Below are 15,873 nucleotides of genomic sequence, written 5' to 3' on the forward strand. Positions count from 1 at the left end.
CGAAGTTTTTGAAAGGTCGGGTAACTAAATTTTACATTTAAAGATGGGAGTAACTGGTTTATGGAAGTTATTGGAAGGAAATGGACGTTCAGTTGCACTCGAATACATGGAGGGAAAGGTTTTAGCCGTTGGTAAATATTAAAACAAATGCAAGTAAAATAAATAAAAAAATTTAAAACTAAAAAAAGATAATTCAATTCATGTTTTTTTAGATATAAGCATTTGGTTAAACATGGCTGTAAAAGGAATGAGAGACAATCATGGCCATTCTTCACAAAACGCACATTTAATAACATTATTTAATAGGCAAGAATAGTTATTTTGTTTTTTCTTTTGTGTTGTTGTTACCATGTTGTTATATACATATAATTTCTTTAGGATTTGCAAATTACTGTACTTCGGCATAAAACCGGTGTTTGTTTTCGACGGGAAAGCCCCCTTGCTAAAACAAAACACACTGAGGGAACGACGAAGAAGAAAAGAGGTCAATGTAAAGAAAACAAAAGTAGCCTCAGAGAAGATGATGCAGAATTACCTGAAAAAACAAGTCCTGCAGATGGCACTTAAAATAAACAAAGAAAAGCAACCGTCGACTAGCAAAGAGCCATCCAGTATTGAGGAAAGCTTCCTTGATCAAAGAAGAGTTGTGGGAGATTTTCATCAGGAGGAAGAGGACATGTTTCATCTTCCTCCGCTAAAGGACTCTTATGTCAATGAGGAGGTTGAGAAAGAGTGGGAGGAGAGGACCTTAAACAGAGAAGCAGTTTTTGGGGCAGCTTTTTCTGTAAGCTCTAAAGAAATATAAGTGTATCAATAGCAATTAAAAAAAAATTTAAATTTTATTTAAAAATTTTCTTTTGCGTTAATTTAAGGGTGGAAGAATTTAAGTTTACTTACTTTGCAGGGTGATTTTAAAGAGCTGCTGGCCATTGATGTTAACTCAGATGATTTTAAATTGATGCCTGTAGAAATACAACACGAATTGTTAACTGATATAAAAGAAATCCATAAAAGACGACGAACTTTAGTCGAAAAAATGCCGGAAAAAAGCGATTCGTTTTCAAGCTTTCAACTATCGGGTGCTGTTCTCAGCTTTTCTAATAAAAAAACTAGGTGTTTTTTAAAGTAGTAGCTGTTTTTTACATAGAACAACCGGTAAAGTGAGCCAAATGACAATGTATTAATTAATTTTTTGTTTTTAGGTATACTTGCCAAAAGGGGGTTATCGAAAAAAATTGATAACATTGAAAAAAAGATGTCTGAGGTTAATACAAGTACTTCATTTTTGCCATTTGGTGAATTTGATGGAGATTCTTTTAAATCCCAATCAGTTGTTGCAAATAAAATAAGCTCGGAGGAATCCACGCATTATATTTTAATAAAGAAACCAAAAGAAAACGCCAAGACACTGGTAGTAATGTTAAAACAATATGTTAACAAATCAGACTCCAATATACGTAATAAATGAATATAATTCAGTTAGGCTAATTCTATCCTGTAATTCTAATTTTGACAATTTTAAAAACTTTTTTATTAAATAATATTACCAGGAAAATGTAGAAGATGAACCCATACCAGAAAAAAAAGATGAAAAATTTTTTTCGAATACTCAAACTTTAACATCTAATAACAACTCAAGTGAAAGTTTACCAACCGCAAACAGTAACTTAAATGTTATAGAAACTGAAGATACAGAATCAACGTTGCTTGTTTCAAATCAACAGAATGAGACTCAACAAAAAATTGTTTCTGTCGAGTCAAAACCCAATGTTCTGGAAAGTTTTTTGAAAAAAGTTGTACAACAAAAAAATGTTGATGAAACAAAAAGCTCTGTTGATCAACAAAATGTTTTAAATAACCAAAAAAGTATTTCAGAAACTGCAAATTTACAGCCACAAATACCAAAGACAGAAACTCCAAGCTCAGATTCTAAAACGATAAACATGTTAACTACAAATGGAAATAATACTGACACACTTTTATACCAGGAAAATGGCGATGCAACAAAAATTGATTTAACAAATGAAAGTCCAATAAAGTTGCAGGCAACAAAATTGAATGATGTTCAACATGAAATTATTGACAATAATAAAATACAAACAAATAAAACAACAATCACAAATGCCACAAGCTTGTTACCTACAAATGACAATAATTTAAACAACATAAATAAAAACGATACAGATGTTGTTTCTGTAACAACAGAAATTCCAACAAGCCCAATAAATACAGAAGAAATAGAATCCGACAACAACAACAAAGTTATTAAATTGGAAGTAAGTGACTCAGAAAGTGACAATGATTTTGAAGAAGTAAAAGTAGAAAATGAAGAAATAAAATTAAGCTTAGAGGTCCAAATTACATCAGACAATGATTTACCAGAGTAAGATATGTGAAAAATACATTTTTTAAAATCAAGCACCAAATTTAAGTAACTTTTCTCAATTATTTTATATAATTTAATACAAAAGTAGTTAAATAACAATAAGCGTTACGGTTTTAATAAATTAATTTTTTTTTGTTTTTTAAAGAATTCAGCCTAATAATCCAACCCAAGAAAATAAAGAAGAAAACATTGAAACCCCTGCCCCAAACCCATTTTTAGACTTAAATGAAGAGGACTTGATGATTATGGAACAAGATATTGACACTGAAGATTTGGAGTTGTTAAAAAGAATTAGAGTTGCCAGCAGAGCGGCAAAGGAGGTGACTAATCAGGCAACTTCAGAATGTCAGGAACTGTTGCAACTTTTTGGGATACCATTTGTAATAAGTCCAGAGGTAATTTTATTTTTGTTTTAAAAATAATTGACATAAGATCAAGGTAAAAAATAAAAAAGGCATGTTGCTTTAGCAATATTGTGCATAAGTAATGTTTAAATGAATAAGTCCTTTAGAAAATGTATGCAACACTTTTAAATGTACAGCTACCCCAATTAATTAATATTTATAAGAACATTTAATATATTAGAACTTAAAAATAAAATATTACATTTTTACAAATCATTTTAGGAAGCCGAGGCACAATGTGCATTCCTAGACCTTCATAACCTAACTATGGGAACAATTACGGAGGACTCTGATATTTGGTTATTTGGAGGAAAAGTCGTCTACAAGGACTTTTTTGATCGCAAACGTGACCCAACTTGTTATGACTACAACGATATTAAGCTGGACATGGGGCTAGACAGAAATCATTTTATTAATATTGCATTATGTAGTGGAAGCGACTATACAGCTGGTAAAAAATTTTTGAAAAATTTTTAAAGTTTTTTTTTTAATTTTGGTAAAGAAAAAGTAACTTGGAAAAATGTTACGGTGTAAGGTTTAAATTTTCAAAATATTTGAATTGATTTCTTTGCCATTTTTTTAAACAACCTTAACACACATAAAAAACAATTTCGGATTACTTGTACTTTATAGTTCTCGGAAAAACTTAGGATCAAAGTTTGAGAGAGAACTAGCAAGGACGTAAAGTACAAAAGAGAATTAGCGAGGTCCATCAAATATAAGAAAAAATAGCTAGAGCCAAAATGTAAAGAGAATTAGCAAAGACCATTAAAGAAAAGAGTTTATTTAAGAACCCTGAAGTACAAGTGATCCAAATTTTTCTGGACACAATAATAGGATTTAAATTTAAACTAAAACCATAAATTCTGCTTTTTTTTAGGTATAGAAGACGTTGGCCCAGTTCGAGCCCTTGAAATTATGAAAGAATTTCCTGGACAGGGAATTGAGAGTTTAATTCAATTTAAAGAGTGGTGGGATCTTGCCCATGCGCAGGTAATAATATCTTTTTTTTGCTAAATGTAATTTGAATTAAAATACAATTCTACCAATGTAATATTACGGGAAAAAGGTGTATTAGACTATTTTAATTGTTTTTAAATATAAAAGTGGTATTTTTGAAAACTTGTACTCCAAAAATTTTTAGGTGAAGCCCCCAAAAAGTGAAACCAAAATAAAAGGTCACCTTCGCAAGATCAGCGTTTCCAAAAATTTTCCATCTCAACATGTCGTTGAAGCGTACTTGAACCCGAGGGTAAATGAATCTAAGGATAAATTTTCATGGGGCTTACCCGATTTAGATGCTCTGAGAGAGTTTGCCATCGAGAGACTGAAATGGACAAAGTAAGAATTTAGATATTTTTAACTTAATTATTACATTTTTATATATTTCAAATAGCAAAACCGGCAGGGTGTAGTACTTGATTTCACTACATGAGATTGTGGGTTCGATCACACTTGCTCCAGTGCTGAAGCACCCTCGATTTAGGTGCTATAAACAAAATAAACTCCTGTTGAGCTAATATTAAATCAGCAGCTTAACTATTAGAAAGTTGTAATTTATATTACTACTAAAGGCAACTCGAGACTGGGTCAGGGTAGCATGGTTACTCTATGTTTAGGTCGTGAAGTCGACCTTCCCTTATCGGGGATAAATAATTTTTTAAAAATAAAACGATTTAAAATAAAAATTAGCTTTAAAAAAGTGACCTTTTTAAATTTTTAATACAGTACAGACAGCAAGTTATTTTTTTTAATTTTATTTTTTAGGAAAAAAGTTGATGAAGATTTGCTGCCAATTTTAAAGAAAAATGCTGAGCGCGAGAAACAAAAACAAACGTTTATGACAAATTATTTAAAAAGACCGCAAATTTTAAACACAAAAATTGTTTCAAAGAAAAGCAAAAGGGTCCAGCGCGCTATAAGACCCCTCTTGCTTAGCCCTGAACAACCAAATACCAATAAAAAACCTAAAAAAATAAAAAAAGCCCCATTGGGTAGGGGTCGAAAAAAAAGAGGGGGAAAAATGGTTCCTGTAATACCCAAGGTTGAAAATTCTTCTCCAATCGTGGAATTAAAATTGTCTGAAAGTAGCTCTGATTCTAATTAAAATTTAATAGTTTTTCAAATTATAAAAAATATATTAAAATTATATTTTTTTAAAGTATATGTTATATTGATTAGTTTTTTATTTAATTTGTCAATTATTCTTTATAAAATTTTAGTTTTGTTTATTTAATAAAGTTTTGAAATTTATGTTGATAAATAAATCCATTTTTGACCCTGCATTTTTGTGTTTTTTCGAGCCCTGTGCTCCCTATAAAGGTATGTGTGATTGTTTTGTAATAAACAACTTTATATTGTTCGAACAAGGTCGATTGAATAAAAGGATCTGCCCTATATCAATCCCATAATAACAACTATCAAAAGAAAACAAAACCAATTATCTATTAAAATAAGGCTGCCGGGCAAAATTTTTAAGTTTACAAATATTAGCAAAATTTAGTGAAATACTTAAAATTGTAAGCGTAGATTACATTTGGTGCACTAAAAACTTATTATTTTAACTTAAAATTAATATTTTGAGTTTAAAATGTTTAAAAATAATTTTTAAGAAATTATTTGGCAACATTACTTGTAACTATGGCACGAACTAGGTCGAGTTACACTTATTAAAAAAACTTGATATTGTTGAGTAGCGGCAGTTTATGTGTATGGTACGTCTAGATATTTTTATTACTACTTGTGAAATTAAAAATTCGAAATTGAATAAAAATTTCAAAAAAACCTTAAATTTTTTTTTTGAAAGTTCAAAAACCCAAAGTTTTTTTTATAAACGGCAAGTTAGTAACAAAACAAATTTTGTAAAAGTAAAATTTGACAAAATTTCAAATATTTAGAAAAATTTAAGTAAAGTTTAGGCTAAGGGAACTTTTTCAGTTAAGCTTTAAGTAACAATAACAATGTTATTATGTCATTCAAGTGTCCTTAAACTCGAATGCTTTAAACACTCAGAATTTATTAAGAATTTTTTAAACGAGCTTAAAAATAACCTTACGAATACATCAAGTTACTTTCGAAAAAGGTTCACGCTAAAAAGGGTATTATTAACAATTGTTTAGTTGTTACAGCTACTTAAGTAGGTTTAAAGGGGTTAAAACAATGAAGTACTTCAGATATAAAGCAAATTAAAGCGTGCTTTTGAACAGACTTTCCTAATAAGGTAGACAATTAGCTATCATTTAATCCGAGTTGTTTAGTTGATTGTTGTTAAACAAGGTTTCAAACTTTTTCAATAAACAACAGCCGGTTAGAATAACAGATTAGTGCAATTTGAAAAAATTATATAAATAATTAGATTTTTTATGTTTATCAATTTGTATTGGTGTAAATACTAATTTAAATTAAGATCTATTTAAATTTTTCGGTATAAAGATTACTTAAAAAGGCATTGTTTAAAATAAAAGGGTAAAAACAATTATAAACAAATAACATAGAAACAAAATTTAAAATAATAAAAGAGTTTTTTCTTATTCTGATAACGATAAAACTTAATAGCCAAAAAAAAGGTTATTATTTCAAGTTATTAGCAAAAGAAACAAAATTTTGCCCGAAATTGTGATTTTAGTTAGAGTGCCTAACGGTGCCATACCAATCTAGGCGTTTTGAAAGTTTATACTTTTAAGATTTAAGTGATTAGTCCTCTTATTTGATTTTAATCTGGCTTAGAATAACGCGGTTACTTTGTATTTGTATTTGAAGGAGTGTTTGTATAGCTATTCAATGTATTCAACTATTTTAAGTGTCTATAAAAATGTTTTGAGTATTGTGTAGTGTATGTGAGTTTGCAAGGTTATTAAAATCGAATAAAAATCGCGATTTAAAATAAAGAAAAATATTATTTTGATATTTTTAGCAGTTGTTTTGGCATAGCTGAGACGTGCAATATTTATTTTTTCATTTTTATTTCAAATTTTTTTACATTTTTAATTTAGAATTTTTGATAATTAGAATTTAAACTATTTAAATAAATGTAATTTTTATCGCCATTGTTACGTCACAAACTCACAACAATGACGCTGTGTTCGCGCAGCTCGTCGCGCCGTAGCAGCTCAAGAAACACCCCGACGAGATTACCTAGCATTACCCCAAGACCTACACTTATCACCCCCGTACTGTCACAACTCAACCCTGAAACCAGGTACCTTTTTTATGACGTCACAATAAATGACGTCATGTTATTAAAGTTTTATAGAATTTTAAATAACGGCAATTTTAAAATGGATTTTAATTAAAAAAACTAGAAATAAATTATGGTACTATATGGGTGAAACTTGGCATATATTTTAATATTATTCTTTACATTTATAAGCCTAAAAACAATATTTTTACCTTAATCTAATTCCAGAATAAACGTTTTGCACCCGCCGACCGTTCCAAGACGCACAGTTTTTATGGAGACGGAAGACTCGCAATATCACATGCAACGTCGTTGTATTCTTATGCAGCAACGACAATGGCTAAGAGAGCACGGCGAGTGGCAAAAACCGTATTACGGAACACCTTCTATAAAGGAAAATTATAGGTCAATATTTCATGTTTTTAACGGATTATCAAAAATGTTAGAGTTGAACAAGTAAATAAAAGAGATTGCGAAAGCTGTAAATGTAATAAAATAAAACTGTCAGGCAGGGTGGTGTAGTTGTTAAAACACTTGGATTTATTACATGGGGGCTTTGGTTCGATTCCCGCCGCTCTTACGCTGTAGTGCCTTTAAGTAAGGTGTTGTAAACGATACGAACTCATGCTGAGTCTGCACTTTATCAGCAACTTGTAATTATCGGGCAAATATTATCTATATGAAACCACCAAAGGCAACTCGAGACTGGGTCAGGGTAACTGATGTCATGAAGTCGACCTCCCCACATCGAGGATAAATAAGTGTAAAAAAATGTAAAAGTAACAAGAACCATTATTAAAACCTTTTAATGCTAATAATCTATATTCAGAAGTAGGCCTATAGTAAATATAGAATAAGGGTTTATGTATTTAGTATATATAGGGTAAAAATATTTATTTTATATAACCATACATATACTGAGATATTTAAAGATAACTGTAATGGTAATTGGTATATTTAAGGCTCGTTAAATAGATATTATCTTAATAAATTAAATTTTAACCTACAGATCCAACATTCGTTCGACCTTAAAAACTCAAATGGAAGAACGAACCCGTAGAAACCATCGAGCGTTCGGCGAGGCTGTAAGCGAAAGTATTGTGATGTCAGAACGGGATCGAATGGATTGCATAAAAGATGCGGAAAAACGGCGGGATCGTTTAAATTTTTTGGTTTCGTATACTAAAGCTAATAAAAAGGTAAAGTTTAACATTACCAAGTGAATTACAAAGTTAAACATTATGCATACGTGTTATAAAAAGCAACTAACCAAATTATAACAACTTGAGTCTCCTCTTGGCATTTATTTTTAACAAGATTTTTAATAGATATTAACCAACTTTTATTCACATTGAACAAAAGCACCATACTTTAAAAGTAGAGCATGTTTAAGTTAATGCGACATTACTTTTATGCCCTTCTTCCCACCAAAAAAAACTCAAAAATACGAATAGCTAGCGTAGAAAGTTACTTTTTTTGCTGTGGTTTTTGCAACTGCGATATCTCGAAAGGTACTATAACAATTTTAAAAGCAATATTATAATCTTGCAAATTGGAAAAATGCTAATATTAGTAAGGAATTGACCACGTGGCTCTATGATATATATATAAAAAATATCCTTCTGAGCACTTAGTTAGTAAGTCTAGTATAAACTACACAAAAGTATACTTATATATTGTGTGAAGTAAATAACGTACCACACTATATACCTTATAACTAAATACACCTTAAACTTGCACTTTATTCAACCTAAATAAAAAATAGCTTACTGCTTTGCTATACGATAACAAAATGAGCGCAGCCTATGCAACTCGTTAGCTAGTAGTTACTAATTCAAAGTGCAAAGAATTTAGTCAATGCAAGCGCGTATTTGGAAAAACGTCGTATAGTGCTGTAGGAATATTGGAATTTTAAAAAGCGAAAAAGCATTTTGATTACAAAACGCTTATTAAAATATACTTGAGGCCTGTTTAGTGTACTTTTTAGTTATGTGCACATCGGTTAAATGATATAATAATACCTAAAATTAATTAAATTTATAGAAATTTATTTTTATAAATTTACAAAAAAAAAATTATTTTATTTTTTTCAGATGATGGAAGATCGCTGGAACGAAAAAAAGGTCCAAAAAATCGTCGAAAACAAATTCGATTTGGAACAATTAAAATATAATCCAATTAACTGGAGTCACACGCTAAAATAATAACATGACGTCGCTAAATGACGTCATAAAAATGTTAGTCAAGAAAATAAGAAAACTGGAAATGACGTTTAAGCCGCTTAAATATTATATTAAATGGCAAAGCTAAATTTTTTTATAAAGCGAGATTTGTTATTTAAAATGTTAATTTGTTCACTTTATGCGATATTTTTTGTGTAGACTTCAAAGTTGTACACATCTCTTTATTAATCCATTCTTTATCTAATTTTCTAAACTTAATTTTCCTTTTTATTCCATATCTGGATGGAATTTTATAGCGTTTTTTTTCCACCATAAACATTTTAATAAAAAATATACTTTAAATTTATAATATCGATAAAAAATATTTTTAAAATATCAATAAAAAATATTTAATTTATGTTTATTTTAAGATGTTAATTAAACAACACTTTCTAAATGTTTCAAAACAAATACCAATGATATAGCAGTGTGAACACAACATATGGTGTTTGGAGTTCTTTATCAAGGTTACTTTTAAATATAATAGTTCAGTCAGGCGTGCGGTCGTGTTTTGGTTTACAGTAAAAATGGTTATGAGCTACGCTAAAGCCTTAGCAAAAGAGACAAGCAATGGGCTAGAAAGGCCCAACTGTCTAAGCTTTAGAACAGTCAAAAGAACCACAAGGGAAGACCTTCTAAACTATTTGATAGAAAGTAGCATCTCGCTAGAAAACTTTGTTGGAATTTCGATAAGAAAAGGGAATTTGATAGATGTAACTTGCAAAACAAGAAAACTAGTGGTGGATTTAGCGGAAGATTTGAACGAAAAATGCAACGCCAGCATATACAGAATAAAACTTTACAATACAGACAAAATAAAAGTTACATTAGGATGGGTGCCAATCCCGCTAAGTAACGAAAAAATCCAAGAAGTATTCTCGGAAAGATTCGGGGAAGTCCACAAAGTTTATTTTCGTAAAGACAGCAAAAACCTTATAACTGGAGTTCGTACAATTCTGATGAACAAAGAAGATTTAAAACCAGATACAATTCCGAGCTATATCGAAATAGAGGGGTACGAGATGTTTGTGGCATATGAAAATCAAATTTTTACTTGTAAAAATTGCAACGAAAAAGGACACAAATTCGCTAATTGCCCTAAAAAGTTAGGAGAGTTCCCTAAATTAAGCGCAAGCCAGTCCGTATCAGTTTTATCTCGAGACTCTACAGACGGCAATAATAAAGATAAAATAGAAGCCGATAAGGAATCACAACCGAACGAGTGCGAGACTGACATAAACATCACTGATAACGAAGCAGACGACACTTTTACACAGGTAACCTACAAACGTAGGCGTGATACCATCTCCCCTCAAACAGGAAAAAGGCCCAAGGCTTTGAGCCTAAGCGAAAACAAAATAAATGTGGATTGCCCTGGTTGCAAAAGAGAGGCGTGGATACTGGAGTCCAACGATAAGTTCCATTGCTGGAATTGCAACTTGAATTATGATGTAGTGACGGCGTGTTGCGCGGACGACGAAAGGTTTTTGGTCCCAATTAAAAAAACTATCATAGGATGTGTAAGATGCAATCGTACAATGAGAAAACTCCCTTGCTGCAGGCAGTACTCAAGAGAAGCTGTGAACGATGAGCAGGTTTACGATTGTGTAACCTGTGACAAGCGATCATTTAGATGTGCATCTGATACATGCAACAACATGAACATTGTGCCCCCGAAGTCAAGAAGTCGCGCCTGCACTAATAACATCTGTGCAGGAAAAACCATACATTGTGAATGCGGCAAGATTTACTCCGTAACCGTCACTTCGGAGAAGCCGTACACATGTCCCTGTGGAATGACGTTTGAAAGGGATACGGATGCCGGGAAAATAGAAGGTAGTAAAACATGATTGTATTATAGGTTTATTTATTGATTTTTTTTTATATATAAGTATGGTTTTAATAATTGTATCGTATAATGTGGCCGGTCTCCAAGATAAACTTAAAAGAAAAACGGTATTTAATTTTCTGAAACATAAAAAAATCCATATCGCTTGTTTGCAAGAAACTCACTGTACTATGCAAGATCAAAAACTATGGCAAATGGAATTTGGGGGCGAAATAGAATGGTCGCACGGCACAAGTAGGAGCAAGGGCGTTGCGATCTGTTTGTCTAGGACTATAAATTATAAAATATATGACGTTATCAAGGATACGGACGGTAGATTTATTATTCTAAACATTAAAATTAATGACGAACGATTGACCTTGGCTAGCATATATGCTCCAAACAGTGACGAGCCAAATTTTTTTGCAAATTTATTTTCGAATATTGATAAACTAACATGTTATGATATGATAATTGCGGGAGATTTCAACCTAACACTAAATAACGACCTGGATAAACGTGGTGGCGCTTTAGCCCACTCAAACAAACAAGCGCGTGCTAAACTTATTTCGCTGATGCAAATATATAATCTTAATGACATATTTAGAGTAAAACATCCCAATTTATTAAATTTTTCTCGTATTCAAAATAACCCAAAAGTCGCAAGTCGAATAGATTTCTTTCTAACCTCTTCAAATTTAATAAACAAAACGCTTAAAGCTAATATCATACCTAGTGTCAGATCAGATCATAAAATAGTAAAATTAACGCTGTTGCTTGACTCAACACCGCGGGGTAAAGGGTATTGGAAACTTAATATATCCTTGTTGGAAGACGAAAATTACATAAACCTAATTAAAAAGGAAATTCAAAACTATCTTAAACAAAATCAGGAACTCGATACAACGCCACATATTAGATGGGATGCCCTGAAATGCGTACTGCGAGGTGTGTCTATCGCATATTCTTCATATAAAAGTAAACAATTTATTAAACAGGAAATTCGCCTTGAAGCGGAATTAATTAAACTGGAAAATTCCTTTCTTAACGATGGAACCTTAAAAAACGAAAATCAATGGCGCCTAATTAACAATTGTAAACAAAAAATTAACAATCTAGCAATGAATCGTACAAAGGCCGCGATTGTTCGGTCTAGAGCAAAGTGGGCGGAAGAAGGTGAAAAGAACACGAAATATTTTTTAAATTTAGAAAAGCGCCACGGAGATAAAAAAATTATTAACCGATTAAAAGTTCAAAATTCCATTTTGACAGACCAACATTCTATTTTAAAAGAGCTCTCGATATTTTATAAAAACTTGTTTGCTCGGAAAAAAGATATATATCCGTTGGATAAAATCCGACACTTTCTAACAAACCTTAACCTGCCGAAGCTATCAGAGCCCCAAAGAACTGCAACCGAGTCTCTTATAAGTAAAAATGAGTGCCATAAAAGCATGAAAAGTATGAAAACAAACAAATCTCCTGGCCCTGATGGGTTTCCTATTGAATTTTATTCAAAATTTTGGTCAGAGTTGCAGGACCCATTACTTAAATGTTATAAATATTCGCAGGCCACCGGCACTTTAAGTGAATCTCAATGCCAAGGTGTGGTTACCTTAATAGCTAAACCGAACAAAGATACTCTTTTTGCCATAAACTATAGACCTATAACCCTACTAAATGCAGACTATAAAATACTAGCCAAACTAATTAACTCTAGAATTAAACAGCACATTGATGATCTAGTCTCTCGAGACCAGACTGGGTTTATACCGGGCAGATATATAGGGGAAAATTTAAGACTTATATTCAATGTTATTGATTATGTGGATAATTTAAATCTTCCTGGGGCGATTATTGCCCTAGATATATATAAAGCTTTTGATACCTTAGACTGGGTCTTCATGAAAGAGGTTCTAATACAATTTGGATTTGGCCCATATGTACTATCATGGTTAAATACATTTTATAGATGGCCTAAATGCTCAGTTATCAATAATAATTTTCTATCCAGCTATTTTTCTATACAGAGGGGGGTGCGCCAGGGCGATCCGTTATCACCAACGCTGTTTGTTCTTTGCATAGAATGTCTGGCAACGGCAATACGAATAAACAAATCTATTCAAGGTATTAAAATAAATGAAGACCGGCTTAAAGTATCGCTCTTAGCTGATGACACTTTGGTGTTTCTCAACGGTGACTCGGATGAATTTGATAAAGTCTCTGAAACTGTAAATCTTTTCGGGGACATCTCCGGGTGTAAGATGAACATAGAAAAATGCCAAGCCTTTTATATTGGCGCAAGTAGAAATAACCAAGATCATCCCTTCGCCTCCGCTGGCCTTCAATGGCCGTCGGAGAACATTAAATATTTGGGCGTTTGCATACCGATTTCCAAATACATTAGTGATAAACAATTCTTCAACTTAAACTTTAGCGAAACACTTAACAAAATTGCAAACATACTCCAAATCTGGTCCTCTCGGGGCCTTACTTTAATCGGAAAAACAACGATAATCAAAAGCCTAGTTATACCTACTTTAATATATAAACTTAGCGTTGTACCAGTGTTGCCACCAAAGGCTTTTTTGGCAAAATTAAAAAGAAAATTGTTTGTTTTTATTTGGGGTTCCAAATGGGAACGTGTGAAACGCGAAACACTACATCTTCATTATAAAGAGGGAGGAATTAATATGATTGATATAGAAAGTTACATCTTAGCCTTATACACACGTTGGGCAGCAAAACTCTTTGATAAGAACTTTAAGTCTCAATGGAAAAACATAGAAAGTGCGTCAGGAAACCTGCAAACAATTGCGAATGTGATGTGTTCCAAACTGATTTACAACCATAAAGACATAACGAGGATTTTACCGCTTCGTAACTTACGAACAACAGCACAACTATTAAAAATAATGTTACCACCTGACGATGTCGCCGAACCAATATTTCTTAATAAGACCACTAAATATCGAGGAAAATATCTCTTTAACCCCAACTGGCTACAACGTGGATTGACCGACCTCTCACAACTATATACAAACAATGGCGAACACATTGAATTTAGCGACCTAGTTTCAAAATATAACATTGGAAATACAAATGACGATTACATTTTTTATATAAAACTAAAATCCAAGCTACCATATGTTGACGACTCTTATTTTAACAATAACACGCGCTCAGGTTTAAAATACATAGATGATATTTTACTTTTTCTTAAAACATACGGCGGTACAGTTAAGTCTATTTACAATTACCAATTAAATAATACAAAAACTCCGATTAAACAAAAATTAAAATGGCAATCTACTATTAACGACCCGAGTTTAAACGAACACGTATGGAAATCAGTCTATAAACTAACTGCGGACACAAGTTTGACGACTAGATTGCGATCTTTTCAAATTAAATTAAACCTTAGGGCCATAGTTACTAACGATGCTCTCTTTGCGTTTGGGGTGAAGACCACGCCTGTATGTTCCTTTTGTAAAGCCGAAAGTGAGACCATTTACCATATTTTTTGTAAATGCCCAGTAACCAACGTGTTCTGGGAAGATGCCATATCCTGGATTGCGGCCACATTAAGACTTCCTTTAATTATTTCTAACAGCGAACGTTTGTTTGGAGTGGTCTCGCATGATCACTCTCATTCGTTAATTAATTTATTATTATTATGCTCTAGATATATTGTTTATATTTGTAAATATGCTGAACGGACACCAACAATTAGGGAACTTATTTTTTTTGTAACCAACTTAAGAGATTGTGATTTGTATCGTTATAAAAAATTTAAAAAAATGGAAAAATTTTTTACAAAATGGTCAACTTTGCCTTAAACTATGTTTATGTTTGTATTTAGCTATTTAAAATTTTGAATATTTGTTTTTTGATATGTACTACTACGTGCTACGCTATTCTTTCCTGTGTTGTACTGTATGTCGAAAAAAAAAAAAAAAAGTTTACACGACAAGGTAACGTTGCGTAACTTTACGAGTTCTAGGGATTAACAAATACAAAATATCTAGTAAAAGTATACCGCTTACAAAATCTTGCTTAAATTTCGCTTCGGTCATAAAACTTCACGAAATCTTACGTAACTTTCGTACGTGTAAACGACTCTGTTCATTTTAAATGGTTGCGAAATCTTACATTACGTTACGTTGCGTACGCCGTGTGAACAGGCCTTTAATGTTGTAACTTTTGTTCTACTGATCTTCATCGTGAATTTTTTTTATCTTTAAAGTAAAACAAAGTCTGCCAGTCATAGTATTGTACTACAAGCCGAAAGGTTTCGAGTTCGAACCGCACCAATGCCACACTATTTGCCAGTAAGTTTGACATTTACAGATAGCCCATCACCTTAAGGTAATATAAAATATTAATTCTATAATACCCACACTTTATTGCAAATTTTTATTAATAAATTGGAATTACTACTTATCAAAAAAGCATAATTAGTTCATTCATCTAACTATCAATATTAAATTAAAAAACAAAGCAATTATAAATACAGTCTACCTATTAATACATTTAATATATTGCATGATAATTAAGGAAGTTTAATAATAATAGTTTTGAGTAAAAAGTTCTAAATATAACAACCATTTTATACTTTTAAAACACAAATATTTTTTTCTTGAACATTAGTTAAAAATTTTTAATAATTGTTAAATTTAATTGAAATACATAATAATAAATTATAAAAAACACAACTAATTTTAAGCAAAATTTAAACCGTTTTGAAACTTATCAGAATTAAATCCGGGAAAAAAAATTCATAATTTTTCTTCTAAAATTAAAATAAAATTTTCTAGATTTTTTCTGTTTAAATTTTACGACCAAACGTCGGCAGA

The 15,873-nt window shown here is 31.5% G+C and overlaps 2 protein-coding genes across 2 annotated transcripts; both read left to right on the plus strand.

The window, feature by feature from the left end:
* On the plus strand, positions 1–4,897 carry LOC145745165 (DNA excision repair protein ERCC-5 homolog). The gene is made up of 11 exons (XM_082563167.1): positions 1–131; positions 213–306; positions 379–784; positions 905–1,079; positions 1,203–1,411; positions 1,551–2,383; positions 2,532–2,781; positions 3,013–3,241; positions 3,671–3,783; positions 3,935–4,131; positions 4,558–4,897. Exons 1-11 carry the CDS (start codon positions 44–46, stop codon positions 4,895–4,897), a joined length of 2,934 nt encoding a protein of 977 aa, XP_082419293.1. The 5' UTR covers positions 1–43.
* Positions 4,898–6,787: 1,890 nt separating this feature from the next.
* Positions 6,788–9,485, plus strand: LOC145745728 (uncharacterized). Its single transcript, XM_082563879.1, has 4 exons — positions 6,788–6,988; positions 7,196–7,372; positions 7,977–8,166; positions 9,061–9,485. Exons 1-4 carry the CDS (start codon positions 6,861–6,863, stop codon positions 9,169–9,171), a joined length of 606 nt encoding a protein of 201 aa, XP_082420005.1. The 5' UTR covers positions 6,788–6,860; the 3' UTR covers positions 9,172–9,485.
* The last annotated feature ends 6,388 nt before the right edge of the window (positions 9,486–15,873 follow it).

The sequence above is a fragment of the Corella eumyota genome, chromosome 3 (genome assembly GCF_963082875.1).
Source record: "Corella eumyota chromosome 3, kaCorEumy4.1, whole genome shotgun sequence".
Lineage (NCBI taxonomy): Eukaryota > Metazoa > Chordata > Ascidiacea > Phlebobranchia > Corellidae > Corella > Corella eumyota.